Raw genomic sequence first — 27,425 nt, forward strand, 5'->3', positions numbered from 1 at the left:
GTACGTGTAGACATACCCTAAGCTATACCAGTATAAGGCGCCTTTATACCAGCGTAACTGCAGTCACACAGGGGGCTTGTACCAGAATCAACTGTTTTGGTTAAAAAAAGATCATCCCTAACTGAATTAGCTATACTAGTTCAAAATCTGTATAGCTCAAACCTAAAGCCTAGTCTACATGCAAAAGTTGCACCACTTAAATTTAAACTAGATTTTAAAACTGATTTAATTAAAACAGTGCAAACCCACGTAGACAGCATTTGAGGGGCTTATTTTGTTTTAACTTAAATCTGTTCTCAATTGATTTACGCTAAACCAAAACGAAAGCGCCCACGTGGGTTTGCGCTGGCTTAACGTCACAACTTACACCGGCGCAATTTCTCCATGTGCATAAGGCCTCAAATCATGTACTGTGAAGCTAGGGTTCCACTGCCACACAGAACCCTTGCCCAACGTATTGCAGGTATTACGACATTAAGCCTGGCTGGCATACCTTAATCCAAGGAGCAGTTAATATGACTTCAGAGACTGGATTTCACTGAAATAAAGAGGACGTGTCTGGCCAACAAGTAAAGCTGGTTGTGGTATTTGGATGTGATTCCCTGTCACAGCTTGCCCTGATAGGTGGCTGTCAGGTGAAGAGAAAATAAACTTGCTTATTAAAAATTGATCTAGGGGAAAGAATCTTGTTGCAGTGCAATTACCCCAGCAAAAGAAAGAAATTCTACTGCCTCGGCCTATTCCAGATTTAGGGTCAAATCTGGCAGTTCTTACTCAAAACCATCACTGAGGTATATGGAATTCTGTCTGAATATTGACTGGAGGATATGGCTTTTACACACTTCATTAGGCGAAGCAGGAGTCTCCTAGAAATTCATGGAAGTACTTACATTATGCTACAATACACATTTCTGAGCACTTATGAACAAGGTGATCAGTCAATGGGAAGCTCAGTTAACCTGAGAACAGATAACTCTTGCTGTCAGGAACAAGAGCAACGGCACGAAAGACAGGAATCACTGAAATGTAGTGGTTCAAAAGACAATTTCATCATTGACATCCTCTAACACGGAGGAGTCACATACACTGAAAGCCCTTATGAGTGAATAGCAAAAGCTTAATTAATATTGTGCCAAGGAGTTGTGGAGAACTATAATGAATGGCATTGATCGTTTCAGTTTAATATGGCAAGTTGATGTGGATAGTTTCTTTTGCAGTTCCAGCCGTTTATTCCCTTTTCCTTCAAAATTACATTTCTCCTACAACCGACTGGGCAGACCAGTTGGACTGAGATGCATGGAAAGGAGCACGCTATACAATTAAAACAGATAAAGACCAAGAACTAATTAAAAATTCCCAGGAAATTAACTCTACATATTATATGCATGGGGCTTTGAAAACACCAGCTATACAAAAGGAACAGGAGTACTTGTGGCACCAGCTATACAAATGAATCCTCTTGCAAAGACAGCCTACACAAATACACAGCAGGGAACCCTCAGCAAAGTCCACTGTGTGTGTCTGAGCCCTTTGTCACAGGGATCAGTGCAGACTGCTACCAACTGGCCCTTTACAGGTGAACAATTTATCTACAAAGAACGACTTTTCAAATGTTAAAGAGTCCACCTTAAAACCTGAACAGGCAGGTCCACTCAAAGGCTTCAGACTGGCTGTTAAGAGGAGAAACCAGGCAATTCTAACTTGAAATTAGACCAGCCTTGGGAATTGCTGCAAACACGGGGTGCCTCGCCTGCCCCACGTATCTCCCTCCACCCAGTGGAGGAATGCGCTGTCTACAAACCACTGTCTGGAGTTCCTCTCCTCCAGTTCCACCCTAGACCCTCTCCAATCCAGCATCCACCCCGGCACTCCACTGAAACTGCTCTCAAAGTCTAATGGCTTCTTCCTAGCCAAAGCTCAGAACCACTACTCCACCCTCATCCTACTTGACCGGACAGCCACCTTTGACACCTTTGACCATGCTCTTGTTTTGAAAGTTTGTCCTCTCTCAGCCTCCATGACTCTGTCTTCTTCTGGGGTATGTCTACAAAGCAGCTGGGAATGTGCTTCCCAACATGGGCAAACAGACACATGCAAGCTCTGCTCAAGCTAGCATGTTAAAAATAGCCATGAGGCCGCAGTGGCCCAGGCAGCAGCTCAGACTAGCCACCCGAGTACAAACCCCTCCTCCCCTTCAGCCTCCTGGGTACATACACAGGTGGCTAGCCTGGGCTGCCAGAGCCATGCTATTTTTAGCACAGCAGCTTGAGCAGAGCAAGTGCGTCTGCCTACCCACGCTGGGAAGCACACTCCCAACTGCTATGTAGCCATATCCCTGGTCCTCCAACCTCTCTAATTGCGCCTTCAGCATATCTTTCACAGATTCTCCTCATCTCATCCAATTTTCTAATAGGGTTCCACAGGGCTCTGTCCTTGGTCCCCTTCTCTTCTCCCTCTACACCTTATCCCCGGGTGATCTCATCCACAAACATAAATTCAACCACCCTGTCTATGCGTATGAGTCATAGATCTACTTCTACTCCAGATCCATCTCCTGGCCTCTCCATCTGACATCTCCTTATGGAATTCTAGCCACCAGCTCAAGCTCAACATGGCCAAACAGAGCTCCTACTCTTCCCACTGCCTCTTTCCTCCATCACTGCAGACATTGCCACCATCCTGCCTGTCACTAAGGACCATCACCTGGGTGTCATTTTTGACTCAGACCTCTCTCTAGGTCCTCTCATCCAGACTGTCTAAATCTTGCAGATTCTTTCTATTAACATTTCTAAGAGATGGCCTCTCCTCTACAGCCACAGAGCTAAAACTCTTATCCAGGCTCTCATCTCACATCCCCAATTACCGCAACATCCCTTTCTTTGGCGTTGACAAATACAATATTGTCCTCACTCACCTCCATTCACAATGCTGCAGCAAAGATCATTTTCCTACCCCGTCTCTTTAACCATCTCATCCCTCCACTGGCTCTCCCTTCTCTAGCAGAAAAAAACCAAACTAATTGTCTTCACTTACAAGCCCCTTCATGGCATATCCCCAGTCTACCTATCATTAAGGCTAAGATTTTGTCAGTTATTTTTAGAAAAAGTCACAGACAGGCACGGACAGATCACGTGCAATAAAAAAAATTCACAGAAGCCATGACCTGTCTGTGTCTTTTGCTGTTGAGACAAAATGATTTCCCCTGCCACCATGGTGGCTGGGAGCAGTGGGGTTCCCCCTCTGCCCAGGGAAGCTGGGAGCTGCAGGGTGACCATATTTCCCAAAGAGAAAACGGGACATCCCCAGCCACTCGCCTGAGGCATCCTCCTTCCCCCTGTGCGAGGTTGTCGCCCATTCCCGGAACTCTGAGGGCGGCTCCCTCTGGAATCTGTCACCTGTTGCTGGAAACTTGCAGGGGGCCCCCATCGCTGCTGTTGCTGGAACCGTGCTAGGACCCCGTTGGCTGCCAGCTCGAGTCCCGCAGTGCCTGGGGCTGAAGCAGAGAATGTCACAGCGGTCTCTGGAAAACACGGATTCCATGACCTCCGTGACATAAATGTAGCCTTAATTATCATCACTCATTCACTGTTGAGATTTCAACTCCAACTTCTGACTGGCCCCAAGTTCAAAGGAGAGAAGGGTCTTTCAGAGAAGGGAACACACGAAAGTTCAAACAAGGAAGCATGGTGACCTCGGAGCTTTAAGAGCAACCCTTCTACCACAACACCATCCTAAACTGCAACGAATGAACTGGTTTAGAGCCAGTTTACTGTACGGTAAGCTTGATCTAAATTTTTCAGCATGGCACGTGGATTGTGCAGCACGCCCATGCAACAAATTAAAAATTCTGCAGCAGTTGCAGAAGTTAAAAGAAGTTTGTATTCAATTAAACACAAAAGTGAATTCCAGCAGATTACCCTTGTCCAGGTTATCCTTGGACTATTAAGATATTACATTTTAATTTTACAAGGCTCATCATTTTTAATTGTAAGTGCACTGCAGAATTTTGTACTGAACATACAACTGCCTTGTAGAAATGAAGAAGGAGAACCTGGAGGTTTTGGCATTAAGGTAAGGGGGTGCTTGGGCCTTTTTGCACCTTGGAAGCCATGGGAAGCAGTTTGGGATTGTGGGATAAACACATTAGTTTGATGATTCTGCTGAAGATATCAGAAGTGAAAGAGTTAATTGTTGACTTTTCAATCATCGTTAGGGTTCAGCATCAATCCTCTGAAAGAATGGGCCAGTTCACAACACAGAGCCTTGTTTCAGCAAGTTGGCAGATGTTACTGCATCACTTTGCACTTGGTTCATGTTTGTTAGGTTCTCTTTGCAACCAAACAGGCGAGAAAAACAATTCATTGGAAGCCTGAAACGGTTCTGCAGAAAAAGGGGTGGGAATCTACAGGAAATTCCAGAACCACAGACTACATGGGTCCCACATATAATCCAAAAAGGAACCATTACAATGCCTCAAACCCCTGGTCCTTCCAATACACAGGTATGATTTGACAGACCTGGGAGAAGGATTGCTACTAGAGAAACCCAGTCGCTTCTTCTTTTGGCAATGTGTGACTCTGAACTTTTGCTCATCGTAATGACCATGTGGTGTAGGAAGCGTTCAGACCTCTGTAGCCCCACTCTTTGCTTAGCTGAAAGGAGTCACTGTAAGGCACACACACGTACGCACGCACCACTCCAAGGCCCAGCTGACTGCCAGTGCTGCCACATACAGATCACAGCAGTGCTGGTCCGCAGGGCAAGCCTCAGTAGCTGCTTTTCTAACTTAACTTATAGAGCTGTAAAACATATAAACGGTCGTATCTTCTAGTGGCCTGTGACACTTTTAAGACAAACATGATGCTCAGAGCAAATATTAGGCTTGAGATTAGACAAAAATTGCTTTTGACTTCACTCTTAACCCTTAGAATGCTGGACAAATATAGTCAACTTTTCCTCCTCAGTCCCTCTTCACAACTGCTGATTGTTCCTTCTTCCCAACGCCTTGCACAATGCGCCACCCAGATTCTGCCCAGCTCTATTCTGCCCCCAGCCTGTATCTTTCGCACCTTAGCAGCCTCTGGCTTCATACAGATTTCCCATCCAAAGGCCTCAGATGTGCACCCCATCCAGCCATCTCTCTTTCTAGTTCAGAGTCAGAGGGTTTGGTTGAGAGCTAACCGACCGCTATGCTACAGATCAGTACGATCTTGTGACAGCAGGAAGAGGAGTTGAGGGTCAGGACAGAGTCCTTACATGTCCCATCCCCCTGCTGCAGGAGATTTTCATTGATTTCCCATAGTAGCTCTCCTAGAAGATGGGAAAAGTCCTTCATAAGCAGTCAATTCACAGGCATTATCCACCTGGGAATGAGACAGTTTGTTAAGGTTTATTGTACCAGTCCTGATCATTCTGACTTCTCTTGAATGCTTTGGATACATTTGTTTCAGTCTGTGCATTCCAGTTACTGCAAGAGACTTTTCCCCCTAGACTTTGAACACATTAAAATTTCCTTCCCTTGAAGGGCTTTTTGGCTGTTATACTGGGACTTAATTTTATACTGCTTTATTTCCCACTTCCTTCTCTGGGAGAAAATTGACTATAAAGATCCTACCAAACTAGAAAAATACCTCAAACAAGTAACATAAAAGAGGACAGCCTCATAGACAGTAAGCGTCCAGGCAAATGCAGCTGTCCACAACTCAGATCATCTGAAATGTGGAAGCATCCACTGAAATGAGAATTGCACTTTTCCGAAATTTGTCAGAGTTTTGTCCCCTGTTCTCATTATGAGATACACGTACCCCTGGGGGTACAGAGAGATCTTCCAGGGGTACATCAACTCACCTAAATATTTGCCTCATTTTACAACAGGCTACATAAAAAGCACTAGCGAAGTCAGTACAAACTAAAATTTCATACAATGACTTGTTTATACTACTCTGTATACTATACAGTGAAATGTAAGTACAATATTTATATTCCAATTGATTTATTTTATAATTATATGGTAAAAATGAGAAAGTCAGCAATTTTTCACTAATAGTGTGCTGTGACACTTTTGCATTTTTAGGTCTGGTTTTGTGAGCAAGTAGTTTTTACTTGAGGTGGAACTTCGGGGTATGCAAGTCAAATCAGACTACTGAAAGGGGTACAGTCGTCTGGAAAGGTTGAGAGCCACTGCCCGCCTGAACTATTCAAATAATCTGGAATTTACCTGCATCACTTGCCTCTCCTTTTCTACGTTTGCTTCAACTATAGACCACCAGATCAACCAACTGGTGTATCCTAATCACATGTATCCTAATCCATTTGTCCCACTAATGTAAACAAACAAAATTAAAAAAAAAAAATCCTTCTCCCTCCACTTCTGATCACCTATTCTCTTCCCTTCTATTCTTCTACCTCCCTTCTCCCCCACCCACAGAAACACAGAAATATTCTAATGTCTGTCAGCTGAAAGAACTGGGTCACCAGGACCCAAGGTCTAAAAGTGAATGCCTTCCTGTTTATTAAGAATCATTTACAATATCGTGTTACTTTGACATCTTTTAAAGAAAGAAAACTCTCACTAACTCAACGATCTTACATTAAAAAGTAATGCTGAAGAGTAAGGAGGCGATATAATAATTGGCAGCAGCTCAGTAACAAAGGCTCCCAAGCTCGGGGAGGTGGTGGTGCTGTAATAATACACAAGCTTTCCGTGGAGTAGCCTTACAACAGCAGAAAAGAGTTCAAACTTGATGTGCACATTCAGTGCCAACTCATTTTAAGACCAGAATCCCACATACAGCCAGGAGTTCCACACCAATAAGTAAGAGCTTTACAGTCATGGACTGGAAAGACAAGCCCTAAAAAATACAAACACATCCATAACTCAGATGTACCGTTCTCCAAACAGCATCCTTGCTTCCAACCTCATGAAGAGGAAACAGACCATGTTTTTCTGAGAATCATATGATTTCACTGCAAAGATAAATACACTGCATACAAACAATTCTTAACATGACTCACCGGGAAGTCTGTTCATGTTGACTCCTTGGGCTGAGAGTCCTATTCCCATGTACCTTCAAACAAACAAAATTCTGTTAGTTAAACGCAGAATGGTCAAGTCACATGAGATTCTCCCCTCCAGAAATACAGGAAACCATTTTAAATTAGACCGCAGTGTTTCACTGGAGACTTCCCTCAGTACTTGTATTAGTTTCTGGAATCAAAGAGAAAATGCCTTAATCAGCCATGGGAACTGATGCCTCTCTGCTCTCCAACTGCAGCTACATTCCTGCAGCTCCTAATTGGTATGAAAACTAGAACCTCACAGTAATCAGAGCAGCTAGCCCCTTGGTTTTCCTGCATCAAGATAAGGTGATGACTTACAAGCAGCTGACAAGAGAGCAAACAAGATTTAAGCATCAGATAATTCTAAAAAAGAAAAGGAGTACTTGTGGCACCTTAGAGACTAATCAATTTATTTGAGCATGAGCTTTCGTGAGCTACAGCATCCGATGAAGTGAGCTGTAGCTCACGAAAGCTCATGCTCAAATAAATTGGTTAGTCTCTAAGGTGCCACAAGTACTCCTTTCCTTTTTGCGAATACAGACTAACACGGCTGTTACTCTGAAACCTGTCATTATGCAAGATAATTCTAAGCAACTCAACACATTGTCTCCTGATCCTTACCCAATGTAAATCCACAACACAGTCAAAAGGGATGCCTGTAAGGGGCTCCGCTTCTGGGGCTGCCTGCTCCAATCCCCCCACAATGGGGAGCAGAGCTAACAGTGTCCTCCTGAAGTCTTAGGTCTCGTCTATATTAGAAAAGTTGCATGACTGTCTCTAGTTATACCAGTGCAAACTACTAATGTAGACTCACTCAAATCAGTTTAAACCTTGTTTACTTTGGAAACTTACCAAGTTAAGCTGAACTGAGTTAAGGGAAGTTTTACTCAGTTCAAACGAGTGTACCTTGAAGATATGCACCAGTTCAACTAGATCAATTTTAAATCTGTTTGATTGCATTAGTACAAGTTTCCTAATATAGATATGACCTTATGCCTCAGCTATTCTCCTACCCCATGTAGGTTAGAGATACCAAATATCACACATACATAAGGCTGGTAACGGAGCATTTATCACTTAAGTCTTTCCACCTTTATCTAGCATGCACCACTTAATAGACTGCCTTGAACAAGAGTAGTTACATCTTCACCACACAACTGGAATTTGAAGAGGAAGGGAGAAAAACTGCTAAATCTAAATCAGGATCTCAGAGTACAAGTGCAATTAATCAGTTGTAGCTAAGACAACTAAACTTCCAACTCCAAAACTCTCAAACAATTTAGATTTTTATGGCAAGTTCATGGAGGACAGGTCCATCATTGGCTATTAGCCAAGATGGTCAGGGATGCAAGCCCATGCTCTGGGTGCCACTAAGCCTCAAACTGCCAGATGCTGGGACTGGACAACAGGGGATGGATCACTTGATAACTGCCATGTTCTGTTCATTCCCTCTGAAGTACCTGGCATTGGCCATTGTTGGAAGACAGAATACTGGGCTAGATGGACCATTGGGCTGACCACGTATGGCTGTTCTTATGAATTGAAACAGTGGCACTGTGTAAAGCCCGTCAGTGCATTGAAAACACTCAGATGTATATTACTATATTGGTGCTAAAAGAACAGGAGTACTTGTGGCACCTTAGAGACTAACAAATTTATTTGAGCATAAGCTTTTGTGAGCTACAGATCACTTCATCGGATGCATTCAGTGGAAAATACAGTGGGCTATTGGTGCTATCACAGTGGCTAGCTAAGACTGCAGCAGGGCTATCTGATACTTCAACCTGGAAAAGGCTGAGGTGGGAACTCCCTCATGCGCCTAAAGTTTTATCTGAGGGATTTCTAAACTGCAATTATTTTGTTCGTTCATCCCTCACCATGAGCTAAATGTGGAAGCACAATGCCTGGGCAATGACTTTCCTTTTGAAAATATATGGAACTCCTCTCCATTTGAACACCTCTTTGTTTTTTGACATCTAGAGCTAGGTGACCGCTGCAATAGGCTGCTTGAAACTACCTGTGCAAAGCCATTAATTGCATCTATGGCTGCGTTCTGCAATACTGAGGTGGAAAAGATTCATTAAGCAATCTTTCTAGTCTGTTCCCCTGCAACTGCGGAGTTGTTCCTTACAGTCTAGCTCAGAAAGTCATTGGTCATTTTAACTCACTGAATTTAATGACTGTACAGCACCTAGAGTCCTGGATAGGCACTGTGACAGGGTCGGACCAGATGGCTATAGGAGAGTAATAGAAGGCAGATCTATTAGCCCCAGGTTAAGCAGGTCCCTTTTCCCTGGGTAAGGTAACAGGGAAGATTCCAGAACAATCAGGAACCTTCTGGAGACAATTAAGACAGGCTGATTAGAACACCTGCAGGCAATCAAGAAGCAGCTAGAATCAATTAAGGCAGGCTAATCAGGGCACCTGGGTTTTAAAAAGGGGCTCACTTCAGTTTGTGGTGTGTGTGTGAGGAGCTGGGAGCAAGAGGCACTAGGAGCTGAGAGTGAGAACAAGGACTGTCGGAGGACTGAGGTATACAAGCACTATCAGACACCAGGAGAAAGGTCCTATGGTGAGGATAAAGAAGGGGTTGGGAGGAGGCCATGGGGAAGTAGCCCAGGGAGTTGTAGCTCTCGCACAGCTGTTCCAGGAGGCACTCTAGACAGCTGCATTCCACAGGGCCCTGGGCTGGAACCCGGAGAAGAGGGTGGGCCCGGGTTCCCCCCAAATCCTCCCAACTCCTGGTCAGACACAGGAGTTGTCGACCTGGACTGTGAATTCAGAAAAACGGCCAAGCTGAGGGCTGCCATGAAGCTCCAAGGCGAGCAAATCCGCCAATAAGCGCAAGACCCACCAAGGTAGAGCAGGAACTGTGTCACAGCACATAAACATGAACAAACACTTTATGTATTTTATCACACAGTAGCATGGCCACTGGAAGGCTGTCCGCAACAACTGGAAAAGCCTGCATGCCAAAAATTGCACTGGCTGCATATTATGCTACAACTGTGCTTCAAGATGTTACTTTTAGTGAGGCCTCAGTCTAGGCCTAGCATACCTAAAGGACCATCCACTACCCTTCTTCCCACTAGATTATGAGAAATCAGGAGGAGCTAATACCTAACTGACCTAAAGTAAGTCTTGAGGACCTTGGGCTTCGGAATGTTTTCCATCAATGTATCCACGTATCCCAAAGTGCATGAGTGGCATCCTTCCACATAAGGATGGAAGAGTTGTTCCCATTTTCAAAGTCACTGGCTTATGATGGTGTTTATTAGAAGTGAAATGTATGTGTATTAAGTAGCCCAAATTGACTCAGGTTTTTTTCAGTTAGAGACGCAGACCTTCAAGTAGGAGAACCCCAAAAATTTAAGATAATTTTTAAGAACTCAGTGTCACCCCAGATATATAAGCTCCCTAACACGTCCATGGCAAGCAGTTATATTCTTTTCTCAGATCTACATGCATACTTATGTCCATGATTACATCATCCATGAAGCTGCTGCAAATACACATTAACATTTTTTAAAGTGTTCTTAATTTGCACATGCAGTGTAAGCTAGCTATTTTTTTAAAAAAACAAAAACACAGAGTATATGAACCCATGTAGACAATAATTGTGCACACACATTTTTACATATGAAATTGCATGTGGATTTTTAAGAGTCTGGTTTAGATTTACTCTCCCCTCCTATCCTCTTGCACATTAGAAGGTGCCTAGAATAGTCCCTCATTGTACTGAGATTCTTCAGCCACAGCCCATAAGCTATATATTTGTTCACTCTCTCCTCCCTGAAACTCAAGTTTTAAAAAGTCAACAGAAAGAAAGCCCTGTAGGTTTCCACTCCAATAGAAACACTGGGGTCTTGTATACAAGGGAAGTTAAGCTGAATTAACTAGAGGTCTGAATTCAAAGTGCATTTGTGAAACACATTAAATCCCTGTGTGGACACTTTCATTGAGAAGTGAAGAGGCTTTAGTTTGCTTTAGCTTAATTCAATTCCAAAATGAAGTACTTTTAAATCCACACTTAGGGTATGTCTTCACTAGCAACATTAAAGCGCTGTCGTGGCAGTGCTTTAACATGGCTGTGTAGTCGCGGCACCAGAGCTGGGAAAAAACCACCCTCAAGAGGGGAGTAGCTACCAGTGCTGGGAGCCCAGCTCCCAGCGCTGGTGCATTCTCTACTCTACCACTTTACAATGCTGAAACTTGCAGCGCTCAGGGGGGTGTTTTTTTTCCAAACCCCTGAGTGAGAAAGTTGCAGCTCTCTAAAGTTGCAGCTCTCTAAAGTCTAAAGACTCCCTTAGGCCTTGTCTACACTTGCAAGTTACAGTGCATTAAATCTGCCCAGGGCACCCTAACTCCTGAGGTGTCCACACGGGCAAGGCACGTAGAGCACCCAGACTCATAGAATCATAGAATATCAGGATTGGAAGGGACCACAGGAGGTCATCTAGTCCAACCCCCTGCTCAAAGCAGGACCGATCCCCAATTTAAATCATCCCAGCCAGGGCTTTGTCAAGCCTGACCTTAAAAACTTCTAAGGAAGGAGATTCCACCACCTCCCTAGGTAACCCATTCCAGTGTTTCACCACCCTCCTAGTGAAAAAGTTTTTCCTAATAGCCAACCTAAACCTCCCCCATTGCAACTTGAGACCATTACTCCTTGTTCTGTCATCAGCTACCACTAAGAACAGTCTAGATCCATCCTCCTTGGAACTCCCTTTCAGGTAGCTGAAAGCAGCTATCAAATCCCCCTTCATTCTTCTCTTCCGCAGACTAAACAATCCCAGTTCCCTCAGGCTCTCCTCATAACTCATGTGTTCCAGTCCCCTAATCATTTTTGTTGCCCTCCGCCGGACTCTTTCCAATTTTTCCACATCTTTCTTGTAGTGTGGGGCCCAAAACTGGACACAGTACTCCAGATGAGGCCTCACCAATGTTGAATAGAGGGGAACGATCACGTCCCTCGATCTGCTGGCAATGCCCCTATGTATACATCCCAAAATGCCATTGGCCTTCTTGGCAACAAGGGCACACTGTTGACTCATATCCAGATTCTCGTCCACTGTAACCCCTGGGTCCGTTTCTGCAGAACTGCTGCCGAGCCATTCGGTCCCTAGTCTGTAGCGGTGCATGGGATTCTTCCATCCTAAGTGCAGGACTCTGCACTTGTCCTTGCTGAACCTCATCAGATTTCTTTTGGCCCAATCCTCCAATTTGTCTAGGTCCCTCTGTATCCTATCCCTACCCTCCAGCGTATCTACCTCTCCTCCCAGTTTAGTGTCATCTGTCATCACCTCCACGGGAAGCATAAAGCTTGCTTCTCCCAGGCTGGAGCACTGCGGCACCAGTGCAGACGCCCTGGTCTATTTATGCGCTCTTATCGGCCTCCAGAAGTGTCCCACAATGTCCGTTCTAGCCACTCTGGTCACCACTTTGAACTCTACTGCCCTGCCCTCAGGTGACCAACCATCAACCGGCCCTTTCAATTCTCTGGGAATTTTGAAATTTCCCTTCCTGTTTGCTCAGCCAGGCATGGAGTGCTCTCAGCGAATCTTTCCAGGTGACCATGCCTCCACGTGCCAGGCGAGCCCCAGTATGGAGCAATGGTGAGTTGCTGGACCTCATCAGTGTTTGGGGGGAAGGAAGCTGTCCAGTCCCAGCTGCGCTCCAGCCGTAGGAATTATGATACCTTCGGGCAGATATCAAGGGACATGCTGGAAAGGGGCCATGACCGGGATGCACTGCAGTGCAGGGTTAAAGTGAAAGAGCTGCGGAATGCCTACAGCAAAGCCCGCAAGGCAAACAGCCGCTCCGGTGCTGCCCCCGCGACCTGCCGTTTCTACAAAGAGCTGGATGTAATACTTGGGGGCGACCCCACCTCCACCGTATCAGCACAGAGTTCAACAAGGCACGAGGAGGAAAAATGGGAGCGAGGTCTCATGCAGAAGCTGTGCAATCTGCTTGTGCAGGTTCCTTAGCAGAGCCACTGTGGTCCATGTCCCAGTAAGGCTAACATGTCCGTGACACTGTGCCGCAAGGGGCGGGGGGGACCATTGTCGCACACAGGCAAGCAGCATAATGGCCAGGGCGGAAGCCGCATTGTAGTAGAAGACCCTCCCTTGCTTCCCGGGTCACCCTCAGCAGCGAGATAGCTTCCAGGACGAACTCATCCTGTGGAAAATGTGGGGACAGTGTTCAGTATAGGGGCCCCCTGCAGCTGTTGGCTCTCCCCAAGGCACAGAAACCCAGAGGACGGTACGGCTGTGAAACAATCAGTCCCTCTTGCCCCTGTGCTTACCATTTTGGGGCTCCTGTGGGTTACGTGCGCTCGTTTTGGGACCAGCACTTTCTGCTATTGTGTACACTGTACTTGTCTTTAAGTACAGCCAAATAATTGCTCTGTCTAGTGTGAACAATGCTGCCTCTGTTAAGTGTTGCGTTTTGGCTTTACAGATGCAACCTTGAGATCCCAGCCGTCCTTGTTATCAACTGCCGAAAGACTACAAAGAATCAGGACACGTACGCAAAGAACCAAAGAAGACCTGCTGCATGACTTCAAAAAGTACAGGAGTGGCAGGAGACTGACAGGAGGGTCCGCCAGCCGAATGCGGATCGCCGGCACCAAAGCATGGAGTAGCTCATAAGCATTATGGAGCGCCAAGCGGACAGGTGCTCATAGCACTGCAGACGGAGCAGATCCGCACCCACCCACCCCCGCAGCCCTTGTCCCAAAACTTTCCAGTGTGCCCCCATGTCACCGCCAACCCACTTCCCCCAACATCCAGTTTATCACCACCAGCTGCCTCCAATACCTGTAGCTTCACCACCTGGCCCTGCAAACTAGGACCCTTACCCACTGCGTTCAACCCCCATCACCACGCATTTTAGCCAGCCAGAAGTGCAGCACTAGCATTGCACGGCACTCCCGACAGGAAGGTTGAATATGATAACAGGACATACACAAATCTGATTGTCCTGTTCCTCACCCCGCCCCCTTCCCTGCTCCCACACAGCACAGACGTGTCATGCCCTTTCTGTTACTCCAGCAGTTGTGGGTTTTTTTCAATAAATGAATTTTTTGGCTTTGAAAACATTCTTTATTGCATTCAGTAAAAGATACTGTAGCCCAGGAAAACAACAGGCACTGCAAGTCAGTGCATCATACGTAGCAGAGACTGATTCCTACTAGCATCGGAACCACTGCACTTCACTCCCGTGCAGGGCACCAGACAATCCTGGTGGCTTTCAGCATCAAATTGCTCCCTCAAGGCATCCCTAATCCTTGCAGCCCTGTGCTGGGCCCCTCTAATAGCCCTGCTCTCTGGCTGTTCAAATTGAACCTCCGTGGTCCAAGCATGAGTGAAGCTTTGACCCCTTCCCTTCCCAAATGTTATGGAGGGTACAGCACGCGGCTATAACTGTGGAGATGTGGTCATCGGCCACGTCCAATTTCCCATACAGACAGCGCCAGTGGCCCTTTAAACAGGCAAAAGCACATTCAACAGTCATTCTGCACCGACTCAGCCTGTTGTTGAACTGCTCCTTGCTGCTGTCAAGACTCCCTGTGTAGGGTTTCATGAGCCATTGCATTAAAGGGTGAGTGGGGTCTCCAAGGATCACAATGGGCATTTGGACTTCCCCTACGGTGATCTTCTAGTCTGGGAAGGAAGTCCCAGCTTGCAGCTTCCTGAACAGATCTGTGTTCCAAAAGATGCGTGTGTCATGCACCTTTCCAGACCACCTGCGTTGATGTCCATGAAACACCCACGGTGATCCACAAGCGCCTGGAGAATCGTAGAGAAATACCCTTTCTGATTTATGTATTTGGTGGCTAAGAGGTCTGCTGCTCGAATTGGAATATGCGTCTCAAGCGGGGTGGTTACCCGCTCCGGCCCTGACAGGGCTGAGGCCAGCCCGGGGAGAGGGCTGGGCTGTGGGGAAAAGCCCAGCCAGATGAAGGGAGCAGCCGCAGCTGTGGCCAGCTCAATCAGGCCCAGCTGGCCCCTATAAGAGGCTGTGAGCCAGGGGCCCAGTCAGTCTCCTTCTGCCTGTAGAGGGAGAAGGGCCTGGCTGCAAGGTGCTGAGCAGGACACCTAGATTGGAGCAGGGCTAGGGAAGGGCCAGAGGGGCTGAGAGCTCAGGCTGCAGGCATGACTACAGGCTGAATAGGTGCAGGGTTGCAAAGGGGCAGCCCATGGGTGGGCGGAGGCAGCAGGTCCAAAACCCCCTTGCCTGTGATGAGTGGCATATACACTGCAGTCTGCCCCCGATACAAGGGACTAAGTGGGGACTGGCAGTAGCCCAGACGGTGGCGAGGTGGGGTTCGAGGGTGGGGGTTCCCCTGCGTAGGGAGACCCAGAACCTGAGAGTGTGGGGGTGGGGGTACTGCCGGGGAGGCAGCACCGCAGAGAAAGGGATCCTGAGAGGGACACGGGGGCCGGCGGTAAGGCAGATCACTGGCCTGCAGAGGACGCTCCGGTGGCTGGACGAGCTAATTCCCGACTACTACCAGCAGGAGGCGCTACAGGGGTGAGTCCGAACCTTTATAGCATCCCATCTATCACCCCTCTTCAGTTAGGGAAACCCATTTGTGCAAAGCCAGCCACAATGTCATGCACGTTGCCCAGAGTCACGGTTCTTCTGAGCAGGATGCGATTAATGACCCTGCAAACTTGCATCAACATGATTCCAACGGTCGACTTTCCCACTCCAAACTGGTTAGCGACCGATCGGTAGCTGTCTGGAATTGCCAGCTTCCAGATTGCAATAGCCACCTGCTTCTCCACCGACAGCGCAGCTCTCAATCTCCTATCCTTGAGCCGCAGGGTGGGGGCAAGCTCCTCACACAGTACCATGAAAGTGGCTTTTCTCATCCGAAAGTTCTGCAGCCACCGTTCGTCATCCCAGACTTGCAAGACGATGTGATCCCACCACTCAGTGCTTGTTTCCTGAGCCCAAAAGCGGCGTTCCACTGTGGTGAGCATGTCTGTGAATGCCACAAGCAATCTCGTGCCATATGCATTATGCGAGTCAACATCATCGTCGGAGCCCTCACTGTCAGTTTGTAGCTTAAGGAGTAACTCGACTGCAATTCGTGACATGCTGGCGTGACCCATCAGCATATTCCTCACAAGTTTAGAATCCATTCCCGCAGACCGAAAGGGAAGGCAGCGTGCGCAGTACAAAAAACATTGAAAGATGTCGCCAAATGTGGACAGAAGCTCAGGGATTGCTGGGATGTGAAGCGATGCATCATGGGGCATTGGGACAGGACCCAGAATGCCCCGCACTCCCCGCCCCCTTCCCACAAGCCACAGCGCCAGAATGGGAAGAGGTGCTCTGTGGGATAGCTGCCCATAATGCACCGCTCCCAATGCCGCTGCAAGAGCCGCCAATGTGGCCATGCCAGTGCGCTTGCAGCTGACAGCGTGAACACACTGAGCGCTTTCCCTGCTGCGGTCTCCGAGGGCGGGTTTAACTTGAAGTGCTCTACATCTGCAAGTGTAGCCATGCCCTTAGTTGATTCAGCTTAATTTTCTGTATAGACAAGCCCTAGGAAAGCGTCAATGTTTAATAAATGAAAGTGACTACTAGGAAGTTACAGCAAAACAATGAAACATACCAACTTAAGGGTGAGAGCCAAAAGGTCAGAAAAATAAAAATCAGATCCTTTTACAGAAACAATCCCTTTAAATACAACTGCTCAAAAGCAAAGGTTGCCTACAGACTCCTGGCAAGTTGCTAGTGTGGCCACAGAACAGAGGTACTCAGCCCACTCAAAGAGCCTCAGGCAGAGGAAACAAGATGCTGCCCACCCCACTTTTGCTAGACCCCATCCCCAGTGCCACTGGCTTCAGGTGCTTCCTGAAATGGTGCTACAGAATAGTGGCACTGCAACTCAGAGAAAGAGGATTTTATCTGAGTGATGCATTTGGATTGTAGTCACAATTTAACCATGCTTAGCCTAAATAGCAGCTGATCACTAACGGTATCAAGGAAATAACCACCTGTGTTACGTAAATAAATGGCAGCCAGACCGTTCATTCTGCAAGGAAAGTTGAGGGCTCAGGCCTAGTTACATGCAGAGAGGTTTGAACCTTCAAGGAAGCTGATTAGTTTAGCATTGATGACGTGGTCAGTGCCGCACAATATGTGAATGAAAGAGCCCCGGCCCCAAAGAACTGCCAATCTCAACTTCTTCTGGTAGGGTATTGGCACATTGTTTAATGACACTGTCACAAAGCTGACAACCACTTCTGGAGAGTGAACTTGCACACTACCACCAAGTGATTGAGTTAGTGGTAGAAGCAGCTAATGCAGAGGTGGGCAAACTACAGCCCGCGGGACCATCCTGCCCAGCCCTTGAGCTCCTGGCTGGGGAGGTTAGGCCCCGGCACCTCCCCTGCTGTCCCCCTTCCCCCACAGCCACAACGCTGCGTGGCTGGCTCCGGCTGGGCTGCGAGCACCTGCTGCTCTGAGCTGCATGGTAAGGGGGTGGGGGTTGGATGAGGGGCAGGAAGTCCTGGGGGGGGGCAGTTAGGGGACAAGGAGCAGTTGGATGGGGCAGAGGTTCTGGGGGGGGGGGGGGCAGTCAGGGAGCAGGGGGCGGTTGGATAGGCGTGAAAGTCCCAGGGGGCCTGTCAGGGTGCAGGGGTGTGGATAGGGGGTGGGGGGGTAGGGTCCAGGGGGGCCTGTCAGGGGATGGGGAACAGGGGGGGTTGGATAGGGCGTGGGGGAAGTCAGGGGACAAGGAGCGGGGGGTTGGAGGCTCTGAGGGGGGCAGTCAGGGGGCAGGAAGAGGGAGGAGGTGGATGGGGGCGGGGGCCTGGCTGTTTGGGGAGACACAGCCTTTCCTACCCGGCCCTCCAGTTTCACACCCAGATGTGGCCCTTGAGCCAAAAAGTTTGCCCACCCCCGAGCTAATGGAATGGTCCATACCAATTCTTTTATTCCAAGCGCACAGCTGCACTGGCAGTCTCAGCCTGGCTCCTCAGAGTAGTTGGCAGGCTTCCCAATAGGTTAACACACTTCCCCCCCACAAGAAAACAGAGCAGTACAAATACGCTTCCCTTCTAATAAAATGTCAGTGATTACCAGAATTAGCCCTCTGCCCTTTATGGCTCTCCAAACTGAATGAGTGCTAACAGCCTCCATCCTTGTCTGGACTCCACAGTAAAAGTTGTTTAAGCAGCATCTCAGGGAGCCCTGCAAACTCCAGTTAATTCTCAGGTTTAAGCTGGGGCCCAGAAAAGAACAGTTACTTGCCCTGCAGTTAGGGCTTGTCTACACTTGAAATGCAACAGCAGCACAACGGCACCACCATAGTGCTTCAGTGTAGACCCTACCTATACTGACATGAGGGGTTCTCCTTTTGGCATAGTTAATCCACCTCCCCTATGAGATGGTAGCTATATCGATGGAAGAATTCTTCTGCCGACCTAGCACTGTCTACACTGGGGATTAGGTGGATTTATCTACATGCCAAGGGGTGGGGCTTTTTCATAACCCTGAGTGATGTGGCTAGGTTGACTAACATTTTAGCGTAGACCTGGCCTCATTGTGGTTCTGCTGAGGTGTTGTCAGTGTGGATCCCACTGTAGGGGCACATATGCCTCCAGTATGGCAGACTGGACTTTGTAACAGATGTGTCTGTCAGGGCAGCACAAGCCTGTGCCCCCTCATGCTCCTATGTGACGGCATCAAGAGCAGAGCAGCTGCAATTCAAAGCCCAAGGTAGCTGGGGACTCTGAAAAGCAGGGATGGAGGGCAGGTTGTAGGATCCACATTCAGTACATCTTGAACCACAGTTACCATGGGGTAAGTAACCATTCTCTCTTCTTTGGGTACAGGTCAGTGTGGACCCTGCTGTAGAGAACTGGCAAGCAGTATCCTCCTGGGATGGTGGGAATGAGGAGTTTCAGCTGCATGAGCTGAACAGTCATTGTAGTACTGCTCTCCTGAACTTGACATCTGACTTTGCAGCTAAATCTAGGCATGTGTTTGACAAAATTCAGTGGGACACTCCGGGTTGCCACCTTAAAGATCCTATACTGGCACGCTCCTGAAGCGGGCTGAAAATGTTGCTTGTGTTTTGGGAGAGTGAGCAGGGATGTTTGGTGGGACTGTCCACCAGCCAGCTGGTAACAGTGAGACACACTGTGTTATCTATTTCCATATCCTTTGTGATGAGATCACTTCTGATATAAAGGTTGGCAAACTACGGCCCGCGGGACCATCCTGCCTGGCCCCTGAGCTCCCGGCCGGGGAGACTAGTCCCCGGCCGCTCCCGCATCACCACACAAGCAGCACCGCTTGTGCTCGCCCACCTCCCAGGCTTTCCAAAAAGCCTGTCCTGCCGCCGGCATGGTAAGGAGGCGGGGGGAGTTGGGTAAGGGGGAGGAGGTCCCGGGGGGCAGTCAGGGGACACCGGAGGGGGGGGGTTGGATGGGGCAGAGGTTCCGGGGGGGGGGGGGGAGTTAGGGGTGGTCAGGGGACAAGAAGCCGGGGGTGGGGTCCAGGGGGGCTTAGGGGCGGGGGTGTGGATAGGGGTCGGGGCAGAAAGGGGACTGGGAGAGGTTGGATGGGTCAGGGGTTCTGAGAGGGGCACTCAGGGGGTGGGAAGTGGAAGGGGGAGGATAGGGGATGGGGGGGCCAGGCTGTTTGCGGAGGCACAGCCTTCCCTACCCGGCCCTCCATACCATTTCGCAACCCCAATGTGGCCCTCGGGCCAAAAAGTTTGCCCACCCCTGCTTTAGATGCACGGCTATGGTGAGAAACAGAGAGGGCAACAGCCTGAATGGTTTGATCCTGTCAATATAATGAAGTCCTGAATACATCTAGCGCAGAGGTGGGTCACATCCGGCCCATGGGACCAGCCTGCCCGGCCCTGGAGACTAGCCCCCGGCCCTGGAGGCTAGCCCCCGGCCCCTCCCCTGCGGTGTTCCCCCGCAGCTTCACCTCGCCGCTCCGCCAGTGCTCTGGCCCGCCGCTCCTGCTGGGCAGCATGCCAGCGTGGCTGCGAGCTCCTGCCGCTCTGAGCTGAATGGTAAGGGGGCAGGGAGCAGGGCGGTTGGATAAGGGGCGGGGGTTTTGGGGGGCAGTTAGGGGACAAGGAGCAGGGGGCAGTTGGATGGGACGGGGCAGTCAGGGGACGGGGGGATTGGATAGGGGGTGGGGTCCCGGGGGGCAGGAGTGTGGATAGGGGTCGGGGCAGTCAGGGGACATGGAGCAGGGGGAGGTTGGATGGCACCGAGGTTCGGGGGGTGGGGGGGTTAGGGGATGGGGAATAGGGGGGTTGGATAGGCATGGAAATCCTGGGGAGCCTGTCGGGGGGCGGGGTGTGGATAGGGGGTGGGGCGGTTGGGGCAGAGGGTCTTGGGAAGGGGCTGTGAGGGACAAGGAGCAGGGAGGGTTAGATGGGTCGGAGGTGCTGAGGGGGGCAGTCGGGGGCAGGAAGTGGGAGGGGGTGGATAGGGGGCGGGGGCAAGGCTGTTTGGGGAGGCACAGCCTTCCCTACCCGGCCCTCCATACAGTTTCGCAACCCCAATGTGGCCCACGGGCCAAAAAGTTTGCCCACCTCTGATCTAGCGGGTGCAATGTTTCTCTCAGTGCTGAGTGTGGCCTCAGGAAGCTGACAGGCAGATTGATTGGGTGGTTCAGATAAAGTTCTGAAACTACTTTAGGAATGAGCTTTGGTTGTACCACCTTAACCCTATGGAATATCGTATGGGGAGTTTGGCCGCAAGTGCCTGAAGCTCACACTCTGTTGGCTGAAGTGACAGCCATGAGGAAGGCCACACTGCAGAGTGAGGTGGCGTATGGAGCAGACTGACATAGGTTTGAACGGAGGCTCCTTGAGCCTCAGGAGGACTGTACTGAGGTCTCAGCAGGAGTTGATTCTCTGAATGGTGGATAACCTGTTATAACCCTTTGAGAAACTCTGATACCCTGGGGTAAGAAGAGTCTGAGCATAACGGTACAGGTGGATGGCAAGCTGGGATCACTGTAAGATGGGCCTTGAAATAGAGCTGAACAACAGGCTGGTCTACTTTAAGTGTAATAAGTAGCTGAAGATCTTGAGAGTGGGTCCACCCATGTTGGGCTGTCCATAAAGAACCTCTTTCACTTGGGGAGTGACACAGCCTGAGGTGCCATCATCGAGGCAGCTGAAACAGGTACTGGGGCTGCTGGTACCAGGGCGGTCAATAGCGAGGTCTTGTGCGCCAGGAACTTCACTAACGTTAAGGTGGTCAGTGTCAATACTGTCTGTGCCAACTCTGTGGGCGTCCTCTTCACCTTCTTACCACTGCCTGATCCTGGAGTGTGATGTGTACTAAGGGAGCGAGGGCACATGTTGGTTTATATGCGACCTCACACTGGTTAGAAACCAGAGGTGACAGCTACAAGTGACTCACACAGATTGCTTGAGCAGAGTTAGCTTGAGACAAGCGTTCCTGGACCTGCAGGTCCTGGAGAGAAAGGTCTTGCCCTAGAACATGTATTGGGATATGGCTCTCCCTTAGGGAGAGAGGCATTAGCCGTGTCTATCCTTGCTGAGGATAAGCCTGTCACAGGTCAGGAAGGGTTTAAACTCTAGGGTCTGGATTCTGCCAATGGGGGGTGGAGGTTGGCACAAAGCGTACAGGGGGAAGTGAACGGATTTTTCTTTTCAGGAATGTCCTTTAGATTGAAGCGTGAAGATAAGATTCCTTCACTAAGCTAGCTGAAAGACTCAATTTAGGGTCTCTGAAAAGAGACGCAGATTGGACGTTTGCTGGGGTCTGTCTCAAACAGTATGAGGGAACCGATGGATGGTCACAATCACACTCTCTCTAGGGAGCACGAGACAGCACAGGGTGCATGCCCCTGACACTTGCTGCTATTCAAACAAAATCCCATCTTGCATGCATGAGCATCTAGCGTGGGGCCCACACTGACACACTCGAAGCACTTTATACGCCCCTAAGGTAAGAGAAAGGGCAGTAAGATTTGATTAAGTTTCTGCTGTTCACAACTCCTAGGCTTCCCCTGGCACAGGACATCAAAAATACAGGGGTTTAAATGTCTTCCTGCACGTTTTTACAGAAGCCTGCAGAACATAAGCTTTCATTTTAAAGGGTGGAGTTTCTAGCCCTTCTGGCTTCAAACAGATTCAACAATGTTGCGATTTATCCTGGGGAGCCTGCAGTGAAAAACAATAATACCAAGGGTCACCTCAACTTCCCCTGCCAGCTTTAATTCAGGGGAAGGTGTTTGCTACCCCAAACATAGAATCACAGAACTGGAAGGGACCTCGAGAGGTCATCTAGTCCAGTCCCCTGAATTCATGGCAGGACTAAGTATTATCTAGACCAGTGCTACTCAAAGTGGTGGTCCGTGGACCGGCTGCCAGTCTATGCGCCCATTAGAAAAAAAAATTGCCAGTCCCCCACATCAGATAGCTTGAGAAGCACTGATCTAGACCATCCCTGACAGGTGTTTGTCCAACCTGTTCTTAAAAATCTCCAATGATGGAGGTTCCACAACCTAGGCAATTTATTCCAGTGCTTAACCACCCTGACAGTTAGGAAGTTTTTCCTAAAGTCCAACCTAAACCTCCCTTACTGCAATTTAAGCCCATTGCTTCTTGTCCTGTCCTCAGAGGTTAAGAAAAACAATATTTCCTCTCTCCTCCTTGTAAAAACCTTTTATATACGTGAAAACTGTTATGTCCCCTCTCAGTCTTCTCTTTTCCAGACTAAACAAACCCAGTGTTTTCCATCTTCCTTAATAGGCCATGTTTTCTAGACCTTTAATCATTTTTGTTGCTCTTCTCTGGACTTTCTTCAATTTGTCCACATCGTTCCTGAAATGTGGTGTCCAGAACTGGACACAATACTCCAGTTGAGGCCTAATCAGCGCATAGTAGAGCGAAAGAATTACTTCTCGTGTCTTGCTTACAACACTCCTGCTAATACATCCCAGAATGATGTTCGCTTTTTTTGCGACGTTACACTGTTGACTTATATTTAGCTTGTGGTCCACTATGACTCCCAGATCCCTTTCCGCAGAACTCCTTCCTAAGCAGTCATTTCCCATTTTGTACGTGTGCAATTGATTGTTCCTTCCTAAACAGTACCGACATTCCTGCAGTCATACCTATTTCACTGCTGACCAGAGTACCCAAAGAGATCCTGCCACCTAATGAATTTCCCTACCTCGGTTGGACATACCCATGTCCTACCAGGTCATTCACTGGAAAGGGCATCCAAAGAACAAGGTTGCATCGGCTTCTATGAGATGAAATACTTGGGTATCCTGCTTAACAGAGACTTGCAAGTCAGATTAATATATGTCCACTAATAGCCAAAAATTAATTTAACCTAGTTACAGGGAGCAAATTGCAGCTCTGTGGGGCAACACACAAATTAAACTGTAGCTGTGCTATATATTAATTATGAATTCAGTGTTTATTCACTGCCTCCGAGAGAACGAACATCATGCAATCATTCCCGTGGGATGGTAAAAAGCCAAGATCAGCAATAGCATAACAGGCACTTCACAACGCTGGATGATTATGGTTCCATTATTTCACTAAATATTACCTACTGCCTGGCTTGGCACGAATGACAGCAAAGAATAATACAGAGGACACAGGGCTGGCTCATGAATTCCAAATGTTGTCAATTACAAAGTCCTCACAGACACATAATAACCCTGTATTGCAGAACAGATATATTTGGCTTAAATGCCCTGGGGTTACTACACAGGTTGGGCAAATATTAAACAAGGAAGAGAGACAGTTCTTCCAAATGGAACTCATTTAAGGAAGGGGAAGAAGTTAGATGTATTAAAAAAAAAAAAAAAAAAAAGATGTGCACATTTCAACATCCTCCCCTGCTCTGAGCAAGTTGAAGAGAGAGAGCTCCGACTGCAAGAGCTCCTTGGAGAAGGGACAGTGCTCAAGTGCTTAGAAAGCTCCTAGCACATAGCAAGTGCTCTCACAGATTAACAGCAACAACGTACTTCAACATCAGTGGCAGTATTTTAAGTATTACTGATCAGGGTTAGGTGATAACAGTAGCTATGCCCAAGCCCCATCTACACTACAGGAACCACCACTGCTATCTCTGTTGGAGCTGTACCAGTGTGTATTATGGCTACAAAGTCTGGTAGGGTATAGGCTGGAATAGCATCTGCTCCCAAACCACCGCCAGTCTAAACATTTCCATAATAGTGCTGTGACTACATAAGATTATTCACCCAGTACACTGGGTAGTGTTTTGTTTATTATTAATCAGAGCCCTAACTGGGTATATTTTCTATTGGGTATTTTTTTTTTGGTAAGAATGAGTACATTCCATTGTTGATGCCCATTTAGAGTATGAGGATGGACTGCAGTATGAGATGTAATGGACAGAGAAAGGGAAGTGCACCTAGAACCGATAGTTTATTTTACAGAGGAAACCAAAATGAAAGTTGACTTAAGCAGATATTTGTCCTGAAGTGCCCTGAGTGGGGAGAGAACACTGAACACCAAAAGAAGTCTGATCTTTTACAAAGTTTATTGAATTCCTGAACACCCAATTCTGTAGCATCCCAAATACTGGGTTAATTGCAACCACTCATTGACTACTAAGGATTTTGTAGAAGTCTGTCATATTCAAAAACGCAGTCTTGCTTCAGCAGGCAGATGGCAGACTCCAAATCCACCCACAGTGGGCGTCTACGCACAGGGAAAGTGGCATCGTACACTGAACTAGCACAATACAGTGGCTAAACTAGAATGTTTACAGGAGCATTAAGAAACCTGGGAAGGTTTCATACAAGACAGAAGCAGCTCAATTGGGGCTAAGTAAGTCAGTGCCCCATTTACATTGGGGAAGATCTTAAGCAGCCACTCCTTTGTTGCCTTTCCTACTATTCACTCGTCTTTCTCGTCAAACTCTTGTCACTGCAACACTGAAGGGCAAGCAAGTGTGGCGTAAGAACACATCGCTACTGAGGTACATCAGTGATGTGCTATAGAAGCCCTAGAGATTTTAATCACTTACATAAAAATCCAGGCAGTGGTCACACCACCACAGTTCAAGTTTATTTTTAAAAACAGAAGCACTTTTGGCACCTTAGAGACTAACAAATTTATTTCAGCATAAGCTTTCGTGAGCTACAGCTCACTTCATCGGATGCTGTAGCTCATGAAAGCTTATGCACAAATAAATTTGTTAGTCTCTAAGGTGCCACAAGTCCTCCTTTTCTTTTTGCGAATACAGACTAACATGGCTGCTACTCTGAAACCTTTATTTTTAAATGTAGCCTTAACTGGGGACTTATTTCATTCATAAGAAAACCAAGCTATTGCCTTCCCAGACTCACTTACAGAAGGGATCTAGATTTAACTTTCTGTAAAATCTTAGTCAGAAACCTTTTAAAATCATTCCAGTTTTAATATGTTCCCAGCTTTTATACTGGGGGGGTGGGGAGGGAGCAGTTATTCTAGGACAATATATTAAAACTTCAACGCTTCACTCTGCCAAACGTAGAGCTATTGGTAACATCTCCAAGTAAAGGCTATTGACTGAATAGTTATGCTTTCTGCCATAACTTTTCATTTATGACAAGGTATTTGGTAGGGTAGCGTTTTATTACCATGTAGCCAATACAGAGTGCAAGGCCATTTCCAGGATTTACAGGGCCCAAGATGTGATGGCAGGGCAGAGACCCCCTGTAATGCAGCCCCCTGCCATGGCCTCTCCCTCAACCCTAGGGACTGCCCCTGAATGATCCCTGCAGCCCCTTCGCTTGTCACTGAAGAGCCCACCTCCCCCTTTTCTGCCCCAAACAATCTTAACTCTTTGTTTCTAGTTTAAGTGAATGAAGTGGCTTGAACAACTGTTATTTGACTAGTCAAAAGATATTAAAGTCATATTGATATATGCAAGATCAAGAAAATACATGACAGATATATCTATTCCTAGAGAAAAGCTGAGTTAAGGTTGTGAGCTTGTAGTTTTACAAAAACCAAGTATTAGGAGGCCAAGACATTCGAAGTTAAGATTAAGTCTAGATGTTTGACAGTATGAAAACTCATCACAACACAGACAGCGTAAATAAGTGGTTCTCAATCAGAGGTCCATGGCCCCCTGGGGGGCCACGAGCAGATTTCAGGGGGTCCTCCAAGCAGGGACAGGGTTAGACTTCCTTGGGCCAGGGGCAGAAAGCCAAAGCCCCACTGCATGGGGCTGAAGCCTGGGGCCCTGAAGCCAAAGCTTGAGCAATTTACCTTTGCAGGGGCCCCTGTCATATGTGGCCTCAGGCAACTGCCCTTCCTGCTACCCCCTAATGCCAGCCCTGGCTTTTACACGCAGAAAAGCGCCCACATGCAGGGCTGTGGAGTTTTTATGTTGAAGGGCCTCAAAGAAAAAGGTTGAGAACCCCTGGCATAAATGGCCACATAATTATCCTTTTTGCTTCAACTGTCACATAACTGAGGGCTGATTCCTCCTCCTCCTCCATGTATTAATTCCACCAGATGGGGTCCACTCTATGAGTCCTCTCCTACTAAAGTGCTCTATTCAATGCCAGAGCCTCTATCACTCCACACGCTAACACGTCTTCCTTTAAGACATCCGACCACTTCTTCTTGGGTTAGCCTCTGTCTTTTTCCTTCAGTCTCGATCTCTTGGACTCTTACCCTCATAGTTGCCAGGAGTGCGCTTTACATGACCAAACCATCTGAGCCTGTGCTCCCTTATTTTTTCATTTATGTATGTGGAGCATGTTTCTAACACACATATTCCTCATATGGTCTTTCTTGCTTAAACTACTCCTCCATCTGAACATTCGCATTTCTGTGGAACCAATCATTTGTTCATGTTTCTTCTTTATTGCCCGCTCAGTACCGTACATTAAAACTAGATGAACCATCACTTCATAGACTTCCTTTTTAATCTTACTGGTATCTTATCAAACACTGCATGACTTACCTCTTTCCATTTGAACCAGGCATTTATTTTCCTAGCTCTCATTTCATCCTCTGTTTCCCCAGATTCTGGAACCCAGCTACCTGAACCTTTGTTTTCAGTACTCTCTACTCATCTAGTTTCAAGGATATTTCTTCAGTGTTCATATTATTGAAATTACATACCATCTATTCTTTTTTTCTCTGCCTATGTTTCTCCAACACATCTCTCCATCTATCAATATCCATTTCTAGGTGAGCTTTCTCCTCACTGCATAGAATGATATAATCTGCAGACAATATACACCAAGATGTCTCCTTCTATATTTCCTTGTGGGGTATGCAGGACAAGAACAAACAAGAAAGGACTCAATGCTGATCCCTGATGCACTCCCACCTTTACTGACAGTTTGTCTGT

At 47.6% G+C, this 27,425-nt stretch overlaps 1 protein-coding gene across 4 annotated transcripts in view; it reads right to left on the reverse strand.

Moving 5' to 3' along the window:
• RANBP10 (RAN binding protein 10) overlaps positions 1 to 27,425 on the reverse strand; it is a 165,672-nt gene that overhangs the window by 111,872 nt on the left and 26,375 nt on the right. For 2 of the 4 annotated variants that reach the window (XM_037878165.2, XM_037878166.2), the window contains exon 3: positions 7,015 to 7,067. The exons of 1 other annotated variant lie outside the window; for it this stretch is intronic. In XM_037878165.2, the coding sequence (XP_037734093.1) occupies positions 7,015 to 7,067 (53 nt within the window). Of the gene's footprint in view, positions 1 to 7,014; positions 7,068 to 7,680; positions 7,702 to 27,425 lie in introns of those variants that run through there. One more of the 4 variants, XM_043526386.1, reaches the window with a different exon arrangement.

The sequence above is a fragment of the Chelonia mydas genome, chromosome 12, assembly GCF_015237465.2.
Source record: "Chelonia mydas isolate rCheMyd1 chromosome 12, rCheMyd1.pri.v2, whole genome shotgun sequence".
In the NCBI taxonomy this organism is placed as follows: Eukaryota; Metazoa; Chordata; order Testudines; family Cheloniidae; genus Chelonia; species Chelonia mydas.